The sequence below is a fragment of the Pollicipes pollicipes genome, unplaced genomic scaffold, assembly GCF_011947565.3.
Source record: "Pollicipes pollicipes isolate AB1234 unplaced genomic scaffold, Ppol_2.1 Scaffold_6138;HRSCAF=7277_pilon_pilon_pilon, whole genome shotgun sequence".
NCBI lineage: Eukaryota > Metazoa > Arthropoda > Thecostraca > Pollicipedomorpha > Pollicipedidae > Pollicipes > Pollicipes pollicipes.
This window is the reverse complement of record NW_023596818.1, coordinates 12,669,256-12,691,766: the sequence shown is the minus strand read 5'-3', so window position 1 is coordinate 12,691,766 and position 22,511 is coordinate 12,669,256. Positions and strand designations below refer to the sequence as shown.

General features: G+C 59.6%; 2 protein-coding genes across 2 annotated transcripts in view; both read right to left on the bottom strand.

Annotated features, from left to right (window-relative positions):
- The window catches only part of LOC119105261 (protein 4.1 homolog), a 44,732-nt gene extending 29,095 nt beyond the window's left edge, over window positions 1-15,637 (bottom strand). Inside the window, 2 exon segments of the mRNA XM_037228725.1 lie at window positions 2,381-2,528; window positions 15,209-15,637. Coding sequence (XP_037084620.1) covers window positions 2,381-2,528; window positions 15,209-15,340 — 280 coding nt within the window. The 5' untranslated portion in view covers window positions 15,341-15,637.
- Window positions 15,638-17,730: 2,093 nt separating this feature from the next.
- On the bottom strand, window positions 17,731-21,907 carry TORIP (Torsin interacting protein). Its single transcript, XM_037228784.1, has 3 exons — window positions 21,873-21,907; window positions 20,868-20,928; window positions 17,731-20,371 (listed from the first exon to the last, which is right to left on the bottom strand). The coding sequence occupies exons 2-3, from the start codon at window positions 20,921-20,923 to the stop codon at window positions 19,090-19,092; spliced, it is 1,338 nt and encodes a 445-aa protein (XP_037084679.1). The 5' UTR covers window positions 20,924-20,928; window positions 21,873-21,907; the 3' UTR covers window positions 17,731-19,089.
- Between the last annotated feature and the right edge of the window lie 604 nt (window positions 21,908-22,511).

Sequence of the window (22,511 nt, the reverse complement as noted above, 5' to 3'; positions counted from 1 at the left end):
GAGGAGCGACAGGCCGTCCCCGATTTCCCACAGGGATACCGGGGAGGCGAATGTCGCTAATCGCCGCGCCGACAGCGGGGGGGGGGGGGGGTGGGGGTGGGGGTGACTGGACTGTCGGCGCGACGGACTGGCCCGCCGCCGGGGTTCCATTTGTCAGCATTCCGACGCTCAGAGCCCATGATGAGGCTAATCACTGCGCCACCCGAGCGGCCGGTTGTGGGCACGCATCACAGAGCATGTGGGTTGAGCGCGTAATTGTTTGAGGGATTTGTGCTTCAATGAAGCGAGTCGACCACGACAGCATGCAGGTAAAAAGCATGCTGCAATCAAGCGGCGATTACTTCCGATTATCTATTTGATCACATCTGACATCCACACAAAACCACACCAGTAACGAGGCATGTAGAAATCACGCGGCGATTATTCTCAATTATCTTTGTTTGCTCAAACTCGACAGCCGTCAGCAGCCCTCAGTCACCTCCAGCTCCGCACACGTCCAATGGGCGACGTCACGTCCCTCATAGCTTGTCTCCCCGAGATCGGTCACGCCGATCCATGCCACAAATCAGACACACCTTCACATCCGGTCCACGGCCAGGGTCACCCCAAAAGGTCACGCCGGCGATCCGGCCGACGTGCGCCGCCACTTGACGAGCATCAGCGGGCTGCATAATCCATGAGGCGGGCGCGGCCCGGTCGTGCGCGAGCCGGCCGCCGCCGCCGCCACCACCACCGGCCGAGCTGCGGCCGGAACCGGCCCGGAATGTTGCCTCTATCCGCCGGGGCAGCGGCGCACCCAGGCTCGCCGCCCGGGGAGAACGACGTTCTGACGTTGGACTGAGGAGGGCGCCCACCGGCGGCGGCACAATTCGACCCAAGCGGGGGCCAACTCCGCCGCGTGACCCCGGCCGCTCTCGAGCGGCTGCCCGGGCGGCGCCACTGTCGCGCGCGTGCCCCCGCGGCTAGCCAACAGGCGGACAGCCGGCCGGCGGCGAGCGGGGCCGGAACTGGATCGCGGAATGCGGCCCGCCCCGCGCCACGGCGGCAGGACAGGGATGGCGGAGGGGCAGCGGCCCGTCCTCAGCGACCGCACCTGACCGCGACAGATCAGTGGAGCAGCGCCGTTGTGGGGGCCGCGGACGTGCCCGGCCGCCCCGACAGGCCGTGCCCCGCCGTGTGGCGAAACATACCACACGGCCGGCGCCTACCCGGCGGCGCTATGGCTGCCGAAGTCGAGTTAACAGGCTTGCGTGTCGGGCCGCAGTGAGCCCGCAGGCCGGCACGGAAGGCCGATCGGGAAGCCTTCAAACCCGCCGCCCTGTGAGTGAGGCGCCGCCTTCAGCGAAGCCCCGGCCCCAATCCCTGCCGCCCGGTGGAAGGGTGGCCGCGCCCGTCCCCGGGGGTGTGGCCGTGACCCCTGACCTCCAGTCGGAGATCGGGCGCTGCCGTCAGCTGGCCGCACCTGTCGGCAGTCGCGGCGCCCGTGATCGGACAGGAACACACTCCGCGGTCAAAGGTCAGCGCGTCGAGCGGGCAGCCGAGCCCGGTGGTCGTCCCGGCCCGGCGGAGGCGCCGCCGTTCACGTTCGGCCGTCGGCCGGCCCCGGGCGGCACCCAGCTCGACCTGCTCAGCCGGCGGGCCGGGCCGAGTCGGCCGCCGCCCCTCGGGCCGACCGGCGTGCTCCTCTCAGAGGCCTTGTGGAGACAGCTAGTGCTACCGCCACCATGACTTGCCCGTCTCTGATGGACCGGTCAGCCCCGGTTTGTTCCCTTCACGACGCCCCCGGTACGACGCTGATAACCCCCTATCGTGCAAATGACAGCGATCATCCCGGAAGCCACGGACGGGCGAGTAAACCACCACCCTCCGTGCCGCAGCCCGGCACGCTACATCAACAACACACGCATGTTGTTCGGCCGCGTTCTACCAGTGCGGGCCGAGCGGCTGTACGTGCTCGCCCAGCGGCAGCCGCCGCCGACCATTACGGGCGATTCTGATTCGACAGGCACAGTGCCGTGCATCCGGCGCCAGGGTCGACCGGTAACGTTATCAGGTAAACTGGCCGCGGCAAGGCCGGTGAAACTGGAACAGACCCGATAGCAAACGGGCGGCTGTTGTGCTGTCCGGACCACACCGTGCCTGTATGCAGCTTTCATTACCGCAACTATCCAGCGAACTCCCATCGAGACCTTATGTTTCTATGGCGGTGAATACCAAGTGTTGCTGCTCGCGTGATTCTTGCTTATAGGAACAGTGGCATTTTTAAATTAAATTCGCGTGAAGATCATGCATCTTCGAATGGGTGAAGTGGGAAAAGGGTGTGCGCGTTGTGCATGATTGAAGCGGCGCCGACGTCCGCCACAGCCCGCTTGCTACTCACTCTTGAGCTGCTTCTTGATGCTCTTGTCGAGCTGGAGCCAGTTTCTGGGGTCGTGCGGGTCGGTGTAGAGCAGGCCGAAGTAGTCCCTCTCCAGCAGCTCCAGGTGGCCCGTCACCTTGTCGAACAGTTCCTGGCCGTTGCCCTTCTTCTGCAACACAAACGGAACCCCCGGTCAGCGTCAGACGCCGTCCGGCACGCCAGCATCCGCTCACCGCCCGCGTCGCTGGCTGTGGGCGGCTCGCGACTGGTCCCTGCCGGTAAGGGAACGCTGGGACCACAGGCGCAGGACACACCCCATAGTCGGCGCCCCAGTCAGCCGACCGAGTCCAGGTCATCACAGCCGAGCTCGTGATGACCTCGGCTCCCGAGCGGGCCCACCGCCCAGGTCATATGGCGCCAGAGCCAAGGTCAGCATCCCCAGCATCGCTGACCGGGCGCGAGCTCGACGTCCTCGGCATCCCGCACAGGACGGGGTCAGAGATCGGCATCCCCGGCATCGGCGGCGCGGCCGGTGACCGGGCATGGCGCGACACCTGGCGGCGGCCCGCGGACGGCGCCCGGCCGGCGGTACATCCTGCGGCGGGCCGGCCGCCAATTAGCGCCGGGCCACGCGTCGCTGGCATTGTCCGCCGCTCGGCGGGCCGGCACGGCCGCGACACCCGACGACTCCCGTCCTGCCCGGCTCGGCCCACACTCAGGCCCCGGCCCCGGCCCCGGCGCCAGCTCAGCACCAGTAGTAGCTCCAGGACTAGCTCCAGCCGTCACCCGATCTCCGGGCCGACCACGGCCACCGCCCAGCCGACAAAGGAGCTGAACGGTCAGACGCGCGGCCGCGGCCGACCGGAACCCCTTCCGGCGCCCTGAAACCGGCGCCGGCTCTGACGCCGCGGGTGTGACCGGGGTGTGAAGTTACATGCCCAGGTACCTGGTGACGGCACGGCCTAGAGAAGCACCTCACGTCAGGTTCGTGGAGACGGGTCTGGTGAGCTGGAGGGGGTAGAAGCGTTGTGGGTCAGTGACGTGGAGCTGACGCATAACCAATCCCCCATACGGCGATCCCAGCCCGGCCGTAAACACCAGACCGGTGTTTACGAGCGGGCCTCCAGGTGTGCGGGACGTCCGTCACGCCCGCTGCGGTCATATTTGCATGAGCCGTGTTAACCGTCGGCGCCAGACTGGGCGTCACGCCGCCATGTTGGCGTTAAGACCCGCAGCGCCAGCCTGACACGGCACGCGACGAGCGGCGGGGTCAGCACCGGTGGGCTGTGTAGCCCGTTCAGGACCGACGTCGTTCGCGGCCATTAACTCCCATCAGCGCTGCCGATCATTAGCAGGGGGCTGTGACTATGCCAAGTGACAAGGACTACCGGCTTACGGCTTATGACAACAAACAACAGTTTGTAGTCATTTATATAGGTTTAGTAGCAGTTGCGTGGCCAGCGGAAGCCTGCAACTGATACTAAACCCTTTAGAGACACGCTAACGGAACCTCACGAAATGACGCATGTGCTAAAACAGTCCGGACCATGGGCATTGCCCAGTTTCACGCATGATTCGCCAGCATCCATCCACGACGAGGAAACTTACACTGGCTCACAATTTGGTCGCATACTTGAGACATCAGATCAAAACTACGGGATTCGGGAAACTGGCGCAATCCCCTTTCCTCTCAGATTTCCCTCTCCGGCAAATACTCTGGGCCAGATTAACCTCCGCCAACATGCACGGGAAGGAAACTCGGGCAAATCCGTCCTGCATGAAAGGGCGGTCTGGCGGCGCACCACCGCAAACCACCAGACGTGAGTGCCGCTCCACGGGCCCGGACCGGCGTACCTCCGTACAGCGCCCGGTCCGCCCCCTCCCCCCCCCCCCCCCGGGAGTTCAGATAGCACGGCGGCCGGCCGACGCCCGCGGCAGCGTCGCGAAGAGCTCGGCTGGCTGGCAGCGATGGTGAGGTGCCAATACGGGACACAGGGACGGCTCTGCGGCCGACAAGAGGCTGCGGCGGTGCTCACCGGTTGGCCAACAAAAATATGTAAAAAAAATCAGCACGAAAACGCGGAATCCGCCCCGTTTGGGCTCCACGCGAGGGCCATCATAAATACCAAACGGGTGTCGCAAGAGCAAACCGTGCGCAACGCAACTGTCGCTTCAGTTTGGGGAGGACATCTCGCGCCAGTGAGAGATGGTTCATCCCCGCAGCGCCAGCACCCAATAGCGCCGGTTCGTGAACCACCCTCTGAGAAGCATTAGACAGCCCCCAGCACTGGGAGGGGGGGGGGGGGCTGAAGGGATCCGAGAGCAGCGACAGTGCGACACGACCGCGCATGGACACCGGGTCGGTGCGGCATCACCACCGCTGCTGCCGTCACGTTTGGCGCGCCCGTCCGTCCCGGCGCCAACGGCGACCGGACCGGGGTCTGCTCGGCGCCGCGCCGACAGCGGCGGCGTCGGCAGCACCTGAGCGCACGGCTGCGGCCGCCGGAGCACACGGGTAGCAGGCTGACGCGCTGACAACACGCGACGAAATCTCGGACGTCCGCCCAATGCAAACACCAGTTTTACTATCGTCGTCAGTGCGTTTAACTAGAACTTAGAGAGACCAGCATTTGATCCTAGATTCTGCATGATCACCAGAGCGTCGGACGGCAGGAGAGGTCATGAGAGGTCAGGACACTGATAAACGGAACGGCGCGCGTCCACACATCACCCGCATACACATGGTAGCATAAAGCCGTGCGCTGCCTGCAGCGTAGCTGCGCAGTTAACCCGCCCGGGCCGCACCCCCGCGCCGTCGACCCGCGCCGCAGCGCCACCGCCGCCCTGCCCGCCCGAGCCCCACCAGCCCCGACACATCCTCCCGCCCCGAGCGTGGCGAGCATGACACGGCGCGCGGCACCATTGATAATGGGCAGTCGACACCTGCCCGACGGCCTTGGCGGCAGTGTCGTGGCGGGCCTTGGCCACGCGCCGCCGGGTCGGCGCTCCTGCACGCCGCTTGGGCGACCAGCGTCTGACCCGCACGGCTGCACCCCTGTGTGTGCCGTGACTGCACCACCGCACAGCCAGCGTGTGCTTGGTGTAACGCGGCTACGGGGCAGTGGGCGGCGCGGGCCGACCCGCTGGGTCTGGCGGGGCGCCGTTCGGCAAACAGTGACCAGAGTGGCTTCCACCGCACAGGCAGCGCATGAAACAAGTCCGGCATCGAGCTGTCACTAAACCCCGACGGTCGGAAGGGTATCAGCCCCGCCTCGCCGACGCGCTGTGTGCGGATGCACCGGCGCAGCGTCGCCGACGCACGTCCCCGCCACCGCCGGTCCGCGTCAAAAGACGCACCTGTCACGGCCCGGCGGACGTTGGGCGGCGCGCTCTCGCCGCCGGGCGTCCACCGGCCGCACCCAACAGATGTCAGTGTGGGCGCTCTCGGCCGGGTGCCGCGGCACGCGAGCGTGGGCCGGCCGCGGCGCGACGGCGCGCAAAAACTCCCGCAGCGCGCCGCCGCCGTCCGTCTCCATCGGCGGTGGCCCTAGGCGACGCTGGGATGAGCCCACACAGCAGCGGCCGCCTTCGTGCTTCGGCGGGGGCGAGGGACACCGACCCGGAACACGGCCGGGGCGGCGCGGAGCGGGCTGAGCGCCAGACGCTGGTGCTGTGGCGTGCGACGCCCGGCGATGGAGGGGGCTTGGTAACGCCGGGGAGGGGCGATCATGCGCTGCGTTCGCGGGACAAAAGAGCCCGGGGAGGTCACAATGAACAATGCCAGCAACAAAGGCTGCCACGGGCTGGTGGACCACCAAGAATCGCGACAGATTATCACCGTGGGCTGGCGCTGCTGTGGGCGCGTGACAGTCGTGACTACCGAGGACGTCCAAAACGCGACTAGCACGACTCGAAGGCACGGAAACTCGACGGCAACCAGAACGGCAACCGCCACACAATGGCGACCAGAATCACGCGGAAAGCCCAGTTAAAGAGACAGAAGACGAGAGAAGTACAGCCACGGGGCCTCTGAGAGTTGACAGATCCTCGCCGGCAGGACCTCGGAGCGGCAGCCGAGCGGTGGCCGAGCGGTGGCCGAGCGGTGGCCGAGCGGTGGCCGAGCGGTGGCCGAGCGGTGGCCGAGCGGGCCGAGCGGTGGCCGAGCGGTGGCCGAGCGGTGGCCGAGCGGCGGCCGAGCGGTGGCCGAGCGGCCGCCGAGCGGTGGCCGAGCGGCGGCCGAGCGGCGGCCGGCCCGCGGCCGATGCCGGCACGCCTCATCGGTCCGTCGGCGGCCGACAGCGGCGTACTAATCTGCCTGGAGCGGACCGCCGCCAGACACTGCCGGCACAAAAGGCCCGCAGAGAGGCAGCGTGATGGATGGCGGTTGCTCCTCCCAGCGACGCCAGCCCGTCCTTCTCTCGACGATGACGTGTCCAATGGCCGGCGTCCGACGCGACGGATTTTTATGGAAGCTTGTCACAATGTAACAAACGTAAGCAATGATAACGTCCCAGTAAAGTTGCGTCTGGCTTGCCGAGAATGCAGAAAAACGTCGCAGGAACTGCCCCGTCGCCGGAGCCGGAACGGCCGCCTCCTCTGCCTGTAACGAATACAAAGGATCGGCTCCAAGCCCGCAAACAGCTGTTGAAAACAACACCCGCGTGCCTTGCGGAGGCAGTCGCCGGCCATCCGTCCCCGCCGCCCCCGCTCCGGGCCGGCCGCCCCCCCCCCCCCCCTCCCCCCGCCCCCCGCTCCTGACCGGCCGGCGGCGCCGGCGAGCGGCCTGAATGGACCGACGGTGACTCGGAACTGGCCGCTGAATGGCCGGCGCGCCGCGAGTAATCGGCCCATAATGCGGGCCAATGGGCGAATCACGACCGGCCGCGGACGTCGCCGGCGACGCCGGGCCGCGGCGGCGTCACGGGCGGGAGCGGCGACGTGGAATGATGGGGGCGATAATGAGGCGATCGCGATCAGACGGGGCGCGGAATGAGCTGTTAACCGCCGTTTCTTTGTGCTGGGGGGTAGAAAATGGGAGGGAATCAGTCAAATGATGCAGGTTTCGGAGCTGCGTTTGTCGGGTGGTTGCTCCCTGAACACGGCGCGTCTGCGGTTCGGCCGCAGACAGGCGGCAGTCGATGACGATGATGGTTGATGTCTATCAAGAGACGGCCACTCACGCCCCGTAATTCACATCGCCGTAGGCTGCCGCAGAGTTCCACTGAACGACTGCATTGTAGCAAAAACATCATAATTCACAACTTTGGAAGGACGTAACTTTCTCCTGCGCCGTGCCAACGTAGGCCTGATTTACACGCATAAAAGAAGACAGACGAAACGAAATTGCTTTAACAATTCCCTTGGTGGGGAAGCGCGGCTTTCATCCAGTGAGTCAAATGGTCCCACATTGACGGTCGATTTTCGTTTTGTGCTCCACTGCATGCTCGCACGCCACCATCGCTTACGGCGGCGCTCATTTCCAACTAACATTGGCTGCAATTTCCAGATCCAGCACATAGCTTTCTTCCTCCCCGGCTACACCAAGCATTACATCACAGTGGGTTCACCATTTCAAGTTTAACACCCCACGCAGGTAATTTCAGCCACCGGAGGAGAGCATCTCCTAATGGCCACCAGCCACCCGATAAGTGCGACAACACCCCGCCAGCGACAGCGCCGCTCCCAGTCGCCAACGACGGATCGGCTTTGATCGCCGACGGCGCCGTCTTCGCTCGTCGGACGCGCCTGTCACCCGGCTGTCAGCCGACGGCGTGCCGACGCGTCGATGGCGACGGGCCGCCAGCCGCCAGCCGGCCAGCGGCGGGCGGCTGGCGGCCCGTGCCCGGCCCGGGGCCGACCGGCAGACGATGCCACGGCGCTCGCAGCGGCAGAGGCCAGATTTGAAATACCGGTGGTGATAGCCGTAGAGGGGAAGGGAAGACATGCATTATGCTGATGAGTTTTGACAGAATCTACGCAGCACATAACTTATAATACAATGTCGCCAGCCGGCTGCACCAAAACAGCCGTTTCTCTCTCTCTGCCGGCCCTGCCTTGCCGACCGCACGGTACAGGCCGGAGAGAGCGACGGCCCGGCCCGCCGGACGTGGAGAGAGCGTGGGAAGGCCCGGTCGACCATCCCGCCGCGCCACGTGTCCGCGCCCACCCACGGGCGTCGCGTTACCGACACGCGGCGACAAACTTGGACGACGCAGCTGGACAGAAGACGACCGGAACGGCCGTGGGCGCTGACCGACCGCGCGGGTACGCATGACGGTCCGCCGCCGGCTGAGGGAGACGACCGAAGATGCAGAGGCGCAGCTAGCTACTGCTGTGGTAACACCCAATTACCGGCGGAGATTGTAGACCGTTGCGATTGCATCTCATCCCCATCCCCGCCATGACGAAGAGCGCGTGCAAAAAGACGCGTAAAAACGCCACCTAACCCCACACCGGGCTCCGGAGAGGGAGGAGCGCATAGTACTAGACACACCGTTACGGCGTGGTCACGCGACCCACCCGTGAGAGCGCTCCCACGGGAGCACGATCGCGCCAATTACGGCTTCCACACGCCGGTGGCCGTTATCGACCGCCTCCGGGGCCGTGGACTTCACCACCGTGTCCCAAGTGAACGGAGTGAAGCGGGGCGCTGTGTCCGAGGTCTCAACGGACCACCGTGTGCATGGTGACGTAACACGCGGTCCGCTGTGTCGCGCACGGGGTGAAGCGGGGCGCTGTGTCCGAGGCCTCAACGGACCGCCGTGTGCATGGTGACGGAGCACGCGGCCCGCTGTGTCACGCACGGAGTGAAGCTGTGTCCGAGGTTTCAATTGGCCGCCGTGTGCACGGTGACGGAGCGCGCCACAGCGCTGTGTCCGTGATGACGGAGTGGAGCCGGCCGCCGGGTGGGGAGTGACGCGGCGCGCACGTGGACCGTGTTCGAGGCGGCGGGGCGGATCCCACCGCTACGCCAGGCGTGCCGGAGTGGGCCTGAATGTTGTGTCAGCGCTCCCAGACTGCACGCCACCGCCGTATGTGCCACAGCGTTCCAAAATTCATCCCGTAGGTGTGCAGGATGTAAATATGAGTTCATGCTACAAGAATCCTGGCTATCCAGCGGCCCCCGCACGAGACTCGTCGGCACTAATCTGTTGCCCTATGACCTGGAGCCCAGATATTTGACCTACCCAGTCAGATTGTCCAGCCTGAGGAGCTTAGATACTGGGTTGAAAGCCGCCCGGTTCGATGCTGATTGGCCGATTTTGAGCAAGGTGAGAGGCAACAGGCAGTGAGCCACAAGCCGGGGTGTATGGCATGAAAAAATATCGACATCCCCGCCACCCAAGTGGCCAAATATTTGAACGCCGCTGCGCCAGGATTGGCGTGGCGTACTGGATCCCCGGGCCTGGACAGGACTCGCCAAGTGTGTCCGATCGTCGCGCCGGCACAGTCGCAGTGTCGGCCGCTGTGTCCCGCACCACAGCGGACCCGGCCTCTCAAACCGAAGCGACAGAAGAGCGGGACCAGGCCACTGTGCTCGGGGCTGAGTCGTGAATTCGGTCACGCTATACCGGGCCGCGCGCGAGCCCGATCACCGCGTCCGGGGCGCGCTAGTGAGGACGGTTCGACCGTGTTTAGCACATCCGGACGGTTGGACCAGCTGTTCCGAAAGCCAACGGGCGATCTCGCGGCCGTCGGCGGGCGCGTTTGACGAATGTCGCCGGTCAGAGCCCCACGTGCTGGCAGTGAATCGCATCGCGTCCGCGAATCCCGTGCCACACTGGACCACGCACAGGATTTCTTGTCTTTGGCAATCTCAGCCCACTATCGCATGTTCACCTGCAGGCTGATCGGGGGCGTGCTGACGTTGGTGTTGGCCTGAGTACATGATCTGGATCACTTGATCGGATTTATGAGGTCTCAGTGGAAGCGTGTTTCGAAGCCCGCCTTCCGCAGTAACCCCGCATATATCGGGATGAACAGCAGCCCGAGCAGCCATGGGACAGCCCGAGCGGCCATGGGACAGCCCGAGCAGCCGCGGGTCAGCCCGAGCACCCATGGGACAGCCCGAGCAGCCGCGGGTCAGCCCGAGCAGCCATGAAACAGCCCGAGCAGCCGCGGGTCAGCCCAAGCAGCCGCGGGTCAGCCCGAGCAGTCACGGGTCAGCTCGAGTAGGCACAGGTCGGCCAGCCACGGGTCAGCCCGACCAGCCACGGGTCAGCACGAGAAGCCACGGGTCAGTCCAAGCAGCCACGGGTCAGCCCAAGCAGACACGCGTGAACCTGGGCAGCCACGGGACCGTCCGAGTAGCCACGGGACAGCCAGAGCAGCCACGGGTCAGCCCAAGAAGCCAGGGGACAGTCACAGCAGCCACGGGTCAGCTGGCAGCGGCCGTGCTCTCGCCAGCCGCTCGGCCGCCAGCGGCGCCCAACGGGTGTACAGCAGGCGTGACCCCCCACCCCCTTTCCCCGCACACAGGGTAGCGGCCAGCGGCCGGCGGCGGTGGCGGGAGGTGTGTCATACAGCGGGCGATCACAGGGGGACTGGGAGCAGCCGGCCGTGGCGGGCGGGGCACGGACCGGTGCAGCGCCACTGTGCGGACACGCCAATTAAACAGCGGACGGCGGGTTGGAGGCAGTGCACCGCGGTGTGGCGGGAGGGCAGGACAAGAGACCGACAGGGCCGCTGACTCTGGCTCACGAAACGGCCGGCTATCACATCACCAGCGCGTGACGAGAGACAAAGAAACTCTGGAACATGGAAGTGTTAAGGCCAGAATGTGAAACAACGCCCGGGACGAAACGCCTCTAGCAGCGATCATCGAGATGCGTACCAAGCCACGGAATACAGACATCCTCCGCGTTCTTCTTTTTTCTCCGCTAGCCAACCGTAATGCATCCACCAGGCTGCCGAGATTGATGTGAATAGGAATCAAACGCCAACTCAGCGGCCATTGCGAGAGCTCGATCTCCACAGAACAGACAGCCCCAGCCTCAGCCAGCCAGCGGCCTCGCTTCCGTTCCCGGCGGACATCCTGGCCCACCCACACGACGGCAGCCGCGGCTCGTGGCTCACGCACGCAGCAGCAGCAGTCCCCAACCCGCCAGCAACAGCGGCCGCCTCCTCAGCTCCGCCACCCGGAGCGCGCCGGCAGCCGGCTGCGACGGACCGCCACCGAGAGTGGCGGGGGCGCGCCCGGCCCGCCGACGGGAAACAATTACCCCGCTCCAGGAGACGCGCTTCCTCCGCGGATTTAACGGGGCGCTCTCGGCGCGCCATTGTCGCGGCGGGACGCGCGGCGGGACGCGCGGCGGGCGGCGGCGGGAGACGGCGCGGCGCGCCACTGTGCGACGCCAGACGGCGGAACCGCGGCCGCGCGGTTAAATGCCCACGCGCCGCGGACTCCCTCGGCTGAGGATGGCTGCCTCCACCCGTCTGAGCGGCGCCACGGAGAGTAAGACGGCCGCGCAGTTAGAGGGCCGCGGCAAAGCTGCGTGCTGCGGCTGACGGCCACGGTAGCATTACGACTTGATGGGCAGCTGTATTTTTGCGGCTCGTTTAGTCCATCCTCACATGGAGCGCACAAACAAACAAGGCGGGAACAAGACACACAAGTGGCTTTGGCTTTGTGGCTTTGTGGAGCGGCCTTTAATGCGCCCAACTGGACAGAATGCAAGCCTCTGAGATTTGAGCAGCCATCAAGCGTGCCCAGTTTGACTTGTCAAGCACGGTCAGGCGCACAAATGACGACGCGAAAGGGGAGCACACTCCCCGTGGTCTCCGCCCGCGCTGGCTGAATACGGAGCGAGGGTGGGGACGCCACCTCATATTAGCATATACGTTAGATTGTAATAAAAAGGAAACGCATGCGCAACTGTATCATAAATAGCATAATGATGCAGCTACTGCCACCGAAATCCGACACAATCACCGAGTAGGCAATCCTACTATCTTGGCGCACAGACGCAACCGAGCGCGTCTGCCAACTCCGCACGTCGCCACCCCCGAGCACGCTCGACGAGCCTTCCCCGGCTGGCAGACGGCCACCGGCGTCCCGGACAACAGCCCCGGCCGCCAGACAACAGCTCGGGCCGCCCGTGCCGGAGCGGGCCGCGCTAAGTCAAGGCCGCGCCGACCGATCCCGGCGCAGTGCGGCGCCGTGCGGCGCCGTGCGGCCGCATACCATCATGGCGCGGCGCGGCGCCGCGCGGGCCGGCGTGCTGGGCCGCGGCGCGGCGCGAGCGGCGGCCGAGAGACCCTGCCCACGGCGCCCGTCTGGGGCCGGCCGGGCGTCGACGGAGTACGGGCTCAGTCCGACAGACGGTGCTGGAGTATCCGCTGAGCCTACCGTACCATGCACTTAGTTCACATCAGCAGACGCAGCTGAGAACAAATTCCGGTCCCCAGACCCCGCCAGAGTACCAGTTTACTCCTCCAAACGTTGCCGGCGCATCATCTCATCCCACCAGACTCCACCGGAGCACGAGCCCATCCCTGCACATCCCGTCGGGGCACCGACCAAGTCATCCAGACCCGGTGTACTCCATGCGCTGTCGGGCTCGCAGCACCCCCTGACCCTGTCACAGCCCGCTGGGGCGTCAGCTGGGCCTATCAGCTGGCGGCATCGCGCCAGTCCACCGCCGCCCGGCCCTGGCGTCACCGGACAGAGGAGGAGCCCTTCACGATCAACTGCGGGCGCCGGCATCGCTCGGCGCAGATGAACTGAGTGGCAAACATCAAAGCTGGGACTAAACCTGTCACTGAAATGCATACCCGTTGCACGTAGGTAATGTACGTGTCGGCCCATGGAGCAGACACTGATGCAATATGAGACCTCAGGCTACGTTACGGCAAACAATGGACAGCGGCCGATGTATCGCATTTATTCGCGGAGCAGTGAGCCCCGGCAGTATCCGCAACACACTCACGCTGCATAACTTAGCATCAACCTTGTAGCTTACGTGGATAGAGACTTAGCCCGTAATGTCGCTTCAATCTTAGAACCGGCCGAGGATCCACTGGCCAAATCGTGATCACACGATCCGTTTTCACGAACTGCATTCCACCGTGAATAGCGCACCAGACCATCGTGCACAGCCACATCCGCCGCAGCTGTTTGACGAGTCGTGGCGTTTTTCGTAACGGCTCGAGTCGCCCACCGGCGGCGGTTGGCTTTTGAAACGCGACCTTGAAGGCGGTCCGACCCACGGGCGGCTAGTCGCCGGTCGTCGCCCGCTCCCGGGACGGCGTTCGCCCGGTCGCGTGGCAGGCTCCCGACGGTGCCGACGGGGGTCTGCCCTCGGCACGGGCCGGCCGCCGCTGGCCGGCGCGGTCCAGGCCCGGCCGGCCGCTGGGGCTGCCCCGTTCACAGGCTGTTCACAGGCTGGCGGCACACACCGGCGGCGTGGAGTGCAGCAGCGCTGGGCTGGACATGTGCTAGCCTTCCTTTGGCTTGGCATCCCTTTGGCTTTTGGCTTTGGCTTTGGCATCCCTGTTCACAGCCATCAGTCTGCTACAGGAGCTTCAAGGACCAGCAGGGCACAAAGCAATTAAGTTGTCTGCAATGATCATACCTCACCTCATTTAGATAAGCCTGTCTCACAGATTCTGAGCCCACTGAGCCAAACAGACTTATACTTACATAACAACTGGGCTACACTTTGTGGTGCACCAGACAGCTGTGAGTGTCACATGCAATAACAAAAGCCTGGTGGTGACTGAATATGGGAGAGGATGGCCGGACCAGAATACTTTGACGCAGATGTAAGCATAATGGGGTGGGGGTAACACACTCAAGCTAGTGTGCTTCAGCACCTGAATTGGTTCTACATTAGTTGCAGACTTTGTTTTCAGGTGTCTATATCAAGCCAAAATGGCTATGCCATGCATCAAACATACTACAATATGTGTTTTGCATAGAAAGCATGTGCAACATATTTTTCAACAATGCTTTATTCAAAAAGCTGTTCTTTACTTACAGAAGACAAGTTCTCTCCTGCACACCAAAACATGCAAAGCATTGTTGGATAATACAAAATTGAAAATTGCTAGGGTTTAGGTTAATTGGCATAAATCAATGTTACAAATATATTTTAACACAGCTGCAACCTACAAAAATATCAAAGTAGGTGATGATACATAGCCAGCCCTAAACTACTGTTGGCAGAATTACAAACAATGTTGCTCACATGCAATTAACAAAAACAGAATATTTTTATGAAAAAAGGCTGGCAATCCCCTTGACCCAGTTTGGGAGCCTGACAAACAATGCCAGACAACATGAAGCATGACACCACATGATTACTGCTCTGTATATCCTGCAACAATGTTTTATCCATCAAAATGATGCCATGTAATTTGGTGCTATTGCTCATTGCCTCCTGGCCAAGGATGTGGTTTCCTATCCAGTTGGAGGGATCAAGTTCCCTAAACTTGGGCTTTAGTCCCCAAACTCAGAGAGGATGGTCAAGCCCAGGGAGAAACCTGTTTGTAAACACATTTGGGGGGCAGGTGGCATCATTTTTACAACTTGATACTGTCCTCTCATCTATGTACCCATATCTCTGCTCCTGTCACAGTAAGGCTACAACACCAACATGAATCTGGTTGTTTATCATGCTGTGTATATAGTTGTCAAATACAAACAGCCTTCTGTGACACTTCCTGCAACCTGCCATACAACAAAGAAAGCTGAAGTGCCTGTTAGCTAAGAAAACAAGACAGAAGACCCAGAAGTAAACTGAAAAGACAATGCATATTTTATTTTTCGATTTAAACAGGATTACCTAATCAGAAAATGGTTTGTATCTTAGGGAACAAGAGATGGTATCACACTAAGCAGGTACTTGCCTCCACTTGGCACTCAAGAAGAGTGCCATCCAATAGTGTCACCCTTGCCAGGCAATTCTTTCCTCTGAATGATGACTTGCTTTTCTCTGGTGTTCCTTTCTCATTTTCTTTGTTTGCTTGGGACGTGCCCATGGTTGTTTCCTATGCACCAGTCACGCTCCACAAAAGAAAAGGATGGCAAACGTAAACTCGCACGGAGTCCGCCCACAAACCGTCGCCAGCACTGTTCTACATTCAAAATGTCAGAGAACCGGTTCCCAGCCGAAGCCCACACGACGCACTGGCATACGAACTAGTGGCAACAACCGGTGAACGAGTCGTGCTCTTATGCGCACAGTTATGAATAGCAAAAAGAATCGAGTAAAGCACTACGACAGCACGGACTGCTGCGCCATTGTTGCACACTTCGCGACACTGACATATCCAAACAATCCGACCTCCTCAGCCAATCACGAATCAGCATGGGAAACGCCCGTCACCACTGCGCTGCTATTTCTGCCATCTAGTAGTAGCCTGCTAAAGTATAAATGCATGATTCGCTCTCTGCAATCAGGGACGACTGGCTGCTGTTGTACCTGGGTCTGGCAGCACTGCTCTGCTCGTTTCTTGAACCTGACGTGGTTTCGGCGGTCAGTGAATGAAAAAAATGGCAGGTTGTAAGGCCTTAAACTTGACTACTGGTATGCACTACCATAGACTATTTCCGTTGAACAACCTGCATGGAAAAAACGACCAGTTGTGGTCGGTGGGATATATGAACCCTAAAGCCTTTGAGCTTAGGACTTGTCTTTTTACGCTGTATAAAGTGTAACCAGAGCAAATAAATTGGTCACGTGAATATTTTAGGTGCGTTTAGGTGCATGCTCACCGGCTCCCTCGCCCGTGATCATCCCCACCTCTTGGCATTGCACTAATCTACTCGTAGGTCAGAGTAACTCGCTTCGCTTCCCCCCGTCACGCCCTTACAGATTTTGGTGATTCCACAGCACGCATGTCATTATGCGCCCGGCTCGCCAGCTTACCGGAGCGGGTGGGCGCCTAAGGATGGGAGAACGTGTGGAAACACCCCACCACGGCCGTTATCGCACGACTTATAACCCAACCGTCTTCGAGAAGAACACCTACGCCCATGGTTTAAATTTGGGCATCTAGCGCCGCCTATCACTCAATGCATGGATGTCTGGATGCTTTTATAAACTGAGCAAGGCAAGACAGATAAAAATGAATGTATTTAAAGAACCACGTCGCAACTTAACTATTCCGAATGAATGGCATTAAAATTAACACGCGCTCGGGTGGGGGGAGGGGTCAAGTTGACCCCGCCCCCAAAAAAAAATTCCCACGGTGGTTTCCAAACGGCGTGGCGTGGCCGCGCTAAATTTTGCATTTCTGTAGACAATTGAATAGCAGATCGTTTGGCATCAAAAATTTAGCTTTAGCTGTACCTTGTAAGATCGCTGATCTATATGTCGGTCAGGTCATGGTTTCAGCGAAAGCAATGTCCAGGGAATAGTTCAATCCGATCAAACAACGGAGGGCTAGACGAAGCCATACGTCTCTAAAATACTGTCTTAGGCAACACAGCAAGTGAAGAAACAAATAGCATTGACCTAGAGTCAGGTATGAAAGACCAAGGTCAAGGCTAACCTGTTTTATTACTGTCGGGTTTGCTATATAGGCCGGTTTCTGGTATTCATTACGAATATATTGATAGCAGAAACCGCATTCTACACCTTCCATTGACTTCTTATCGGTCAGAATGGGTCATTGACCTAGAACGACCCAGGTCAACATTTTGTTTTTAGGAGCATACTGCCTAGCGTAATTTTTATCGCTTTTCCAAACGCAAAACTTAAAGCAGTCTTACATCATTTTGGTCACCGTGGCCTCTAAAGGTCAAATAAGGCCACTGACCTTAACCGAGTGTGACATTTTGCTTAGAGCAGTTGCCTAGGTTCTAGGGGCCCTTTGGAGACTAATCTGGAATTTAACCTTAGTTGACCTTATTTGACCCGAAGATGACCTGGGAACCTCAAAATTTGACCTAAGTGAGTTTTTGTACAAGTCAACACACCCCGTAAATTTGGTGTCCCTAGCTCTTTTAGTTCTCGAGGTTCTTGGGGGGAGGGGGGTCGAATTGACTCCCTTCACACGAGCGAAAGGTGTCCAACCGGCCACCCTGGCGCCCGTTAAAAAGACAAACAAGGTCATTGACCTCAATTGAGCGCGTGAAATTTTGCTTAGAACAGTTGCCTGGGTTCTAGGGGCCCTTTGGAGACCAATCTGGAATTTGACCTCGTTTGACCTTATTCGTCCCGAAGGTCATGACCTAGGAACCTGAAAGTTTGACCTAAGAGGGTTCACGTACAGGTCAACACACCCTGTGAATTTGGTGTCTCTAGCTCTCTTAGTTCACGAGATCTCAGGGGGTAAATTGACCTCCACCCGAGCGAAGGGTATCCAACCGGCCACCCGTGCGCGTGCTAACGTCCCAATTCAGCCTTTATAGCCGATTCGTCGTGCCACCCGGTGTGTATTGAATGCAAGCAAACCTACTCTCCGCATCAACAACCGCAACACACTTCGCGAACAAAATCATCGAGCGAACGCGATCGGCTCGCCGCAAGGACGCCGCGTGAGCGTCCAGGCGGTGGATGGAATGGGCGATGAGTGGCGAGAGACTGGTGAATCTCGATCATTTCAATTGGGCCAAATGTGCAGCAGGAAGAAGCAGGAGTCGAAACAATAACTCACAGCACACGTAACGAATTCTAAGCGTGATGTCTACTTCAAATGGACAACCATGATCTCAACGCATACGCTTCGTTGCACCGCAGGTGCCGAAATAGAGCAGACGTGCGCGCTGATGCAGTTTCAGTTCTCCGTAGCCGGCAACTCAATCTGAGGTTGCATAGAGCAACAAGGAGTCTCACGGGCACATTTCATATGCAGGCCACGACTGTACTATACTATTTCTGTTCGAATTCGGGTGTTTGAAAAGTGCGGTGTCTGCACGACAGCAACAACCATGTCAATACTGGACATTGGATCGCGGGGCATGGACTGAGGCGACATACTGCCCACCCAACACAGCACGTTCAGCTCTGCCCTATGTTGCTCAGTGCTGCTTCCGTGTTCGTCTGCAGCAGCGTCAAACCTTTGATTTCATCCTTTAAAAGAACTGAGCCAAAACTGCAATTTCGGACACTCGACACCTGTGACGAAACTGGCCACGGAGGATAAACATGAGGCCTCTGACACCAGCAAGACAGCGTGTCGCGGCAGTCGCAACGAGCAAGTGCATCACAGCAGAAACAACTCATCAATGTACGCGATGCATAGAATGCTGAGTGCAAAACCAATGAACAGCGGGCCCACACCACCTGTTCACAACCGTTCCACGCGAGTCACATTGTCATCTTCCCCAATCCGTCAACTGATTCCCAGCATACACGGGGTCGGACCGGGCGCGGAGGCACCGCGGTATCTGGCGGGAGGCGAGTCTCCCGCGCGGAGCGCATTGCGCACACAAGGCACCACGGCGACGGACAGCGTCCCGCGCTTTCCCGGAGGAGACGCAAAGACGCCCTCCGTCCGCCGCCGGCACCGCTGCGCGGCCTCCTCAGCGGACTCCGCGGACTGCGAGCTCGCTCGGCGCTGCGCCGGCACCGGGCGGCTTCCGGTATGGGGCGGGGGACAGCGCGTGGCCGCCGGGCGACGCGTCCCAGCGTGAGTCCCGGCCGCCCCGTCCATCACAGACGGTCGTATCACACTCGGCAGCCCAGCGCCGCCAGCCATCGTCGCCACCACGTCCCTTCCCCGCAGCAGGCCGCCGGTCGCGGCATCCGAACGGCTGATCGGTCCCCCTTGTCGGCGTCGGGTCAGGTGCGCGCGCGGCGACAGGCCAGCTGGTCGCCCTCCCCCACCACCGACGCCACGTTCCCAGCGATGCGGCCGAGCAGCGCGTTGAAAATGTCCTCGCCGAGCACGTCGCCCCAGGCCAGCCAGAGCCGTCGCTCAAGCGCCTCCTCCAGCTGCGCCTCGGCTGCCGGCGGCGGCTGGGCCGTCGTTACCGACAGCAGGAACACGGCGTTCTTACGCGGCGCGTTATCGTTGTCGCAGAAGCCGTGCAGTAGCATGGCGACACGCGGCTGCAGCAGCTGCAGCTCCTCGAGCAGCACGACGGCCACGCCGTCGCCGGCGCGCAGCGCGTCCAGCCGCGCGCCCAGCCGGCCCTTGGCCTCGCGCTCGTCCAGCGGCGCCAGCGCGGCGCCGTCCACATGCAGCGGCTGGTCGTGAGGAGCGCCGGTGGCGTTGAGCGCGGCGGCGGCGACGGCGCGCAGCAGGCAGGCGGCCTCGGCACGGTGCCGCTCCCCCGACACCAGCAGGAACACGGCCGGCTGGCTCGTCAGCAGCAGCATGCGGTTGACGGCGGCACGCAGCACCTTCCACAGCTGCACCCGCTGGAACGGGAACTGGGTACTCAGCTCGGTCACCTTGTCTACCCAGCGGTGCACGTCGGCTGTCTGGCGCGGCACGTCGACGAAGCCTACGCGCGGCGGCGGCGGCACGCCCGTCGTCCAGCTCCAGTAGGCGACGACCAGCAGCAGGACCAGCAGAGCCGCGACGGTGTACAGCAGCGGCAACGGCGCACTGCGGGCCGACGCCGCCGCCCTGCGCGGGAGAGCAGCGCAGGGGGACTGCCCCTCGGCCCGCCCCCGCTTGGGAGGAGGTGCCGGCGAGGGAGTGGCAGGGTTCTCGCGTGCCTGCCTCTGGCGGAGGGTGGGCCCCGTCGGCGTGTCCCGCTCCGCTGACAACTTCCAGTACTGCACGCAGCGGTGCCCGTCGTGGCACCAGACCGTGTGCGTCCACGGGGTGTCCAGCTCCTCCGCGCACGTCGGCTCCGGGTGCGTGGGCTTCTTGGCGAAGCGCCAGCCGGGCGGGCACGGCGGTGTGCGTCGGCCGGGCCGCGCCGACTTTGGCCGTGGCGCGCACTGCCGAGCCCCTGCCCCAGGAAAGGAGCGCACACTCCGGGCCGGCAGCTCTAGCTCGGCATGGTCAGCTGTGTTGAGGGCGGCCAGCCCCTCTGTGGAACGGGTCCACCGGGGGCTGGGCACGCCTAGACTCTCCTGCTCATGTGAGCTGTGGATGCTACGTCTCCCCCTGGATAGCAGAAGGTGTTTGCTCAGATTTGTATGAACATGGTATCATTGTATGTTGCATGTTGATCACAGAAGAGTTCATTTGCAATGAATGGAAGACCAATGCACATGCTTTCAGGCAAGTAGGCTTTGCACGTAAGATGCAGATATCGGACTTGGATATGGAGATTATGTAAATGTAGCTTAAACCATAAAGAAAATTAATGCCAAGATATGTGACACAAAAGCACAAATACATTGAAGCTCTAGTTGGCCAAAGTGAAAAGTACCATACACATTCTGACTGTAAATTGTTGCCATATATGCACAGATGCCTGCTCCAGTCATCAGGCACAAAAAAAACACACTTCTCCAATGTGTAAAAGTGCAGCTCAATAAATCTGCTCCATGTGCACTTTCAAGCATGTTCAGATGTTCATCATCGGTTCTTTTATCATATCTGTACAGATCAACATTATGGTAACTAGCAATAGATGCACCATACAGCATGCAAATACCTTAGATTGTAGGCACCAGTGGTGTCCTCTTCATCCTGTGCATCTTGAGCATTCATGCTTTCTGTAAAACATTTTGTATGAAGAAGTGACACTAGCCATATCAATTGAAATACAGTGTTGATAACAGCTAAGCTCTTGTAAAAGGCTAAGAGGGCTATTCTCATATACAATCAATGTGTGGTAATGAGCAAGTCAACCATAAGGTTACTAATAGGTGATAACAATTCAGTATGACAGTTACCAGCATTAATGGGGTAATGCCACATTAAGATTGACATCCAATTACATACTTAGATATCAACATCATCAGACCACCAATATCCAGGAAGTGACTAGTTCCTGTACCATAGCAATGGTCCAAACATTTCACCACAACATTGAGCACACACTGATCACTTCTGTCAGTTTTCACATGTTTGTTTGTGTCTGTATTGTGTCTGTGTCTGTATGTTTTCACAAATTATGATGTTGCTAGGGTATTTGCAGTGAAGCATAATTTGGTCTGGCATAATATGACCTGGCATCATTTGACCTAGAATTACTTGCAAGCATGTTCCATGTGCAGCACACTTACATCATTTGATCATATAGCAGTGGCTAGATTTTTCAGACTGTTACTGGCCTGCCATAGCAAGCAGAAGGTAAACCCTTGAATATTTATAGTGCATGCCTGACAATTTTCAAAACATGGCATCACCCAAACATCATGCAAAATGAACTTAATGTGTCACAACCGCAGTGAATGCGAGGCCCTGTATAGAGTGAATGGTCCGTCCAAGTCAGTTTCCAATACTGCACATGGTCCTCAGACTGAAGCCCCACACATTTGGTGAGATGCAAAAACTGCAAAAAAAACACATGTTGTGCTGAATATTTCAAGCTAAGCAGCAACACCAGAAAACAAAAATTTCAGCACATGCACGCAGCACATCTGAGAGCTGACTCTGGCACGGTCGCCACTAATTTCTGCACATACAGTATTTGAGGATTCTTGAAGCACTTCACCTTTTTTAGAAGAAGAAAAACCCCCACCGCGAGCGTTTTATGCACGGCTGTGCGTAAAATCATACAATCCAAACGACATCTTTAGCACCAAAAATAATGAGCAGGCAATTAACATTATTCACTACGTCGTTTCGACCGCTGCTACTCACAATGCTCGCATGCTTGCCTATCATCTTCAAGAAATCACCATCTGATAATATAATAATTTCGGCCACAAACAGGTCATATGATTTTTAACACGCAGACAGCCGACGATTTATAGCATGTACTAAAAGGGCAGCATAAGCACCAAATTACGTACATTCGAGCAATCAAGAAAAGTATCCCAGTTCTTCACATTCGTGTCTCGAATTGATATTTCCAAACAGACAGCACAGAGAAAAACCCAACAATGTCAACGGAACTGAAGCATTTCCAGCAGTCTTAAAAAACGGACCAAGCCACGGGAACCAAACACCGAAGCCAAGCCAACGTTTTCGGTACGGTACATTGACGTCTATTAACGCAGTGCATCTCATACATGAGTTCGGATAATGTGATTCACACTTATTAGGACCAAACACGTCGTGACGGCATTGTCGCTTAAACTACAACACTTGGGTTCAATTAATATGACTACTCCGTTGCCGTGACATGCTG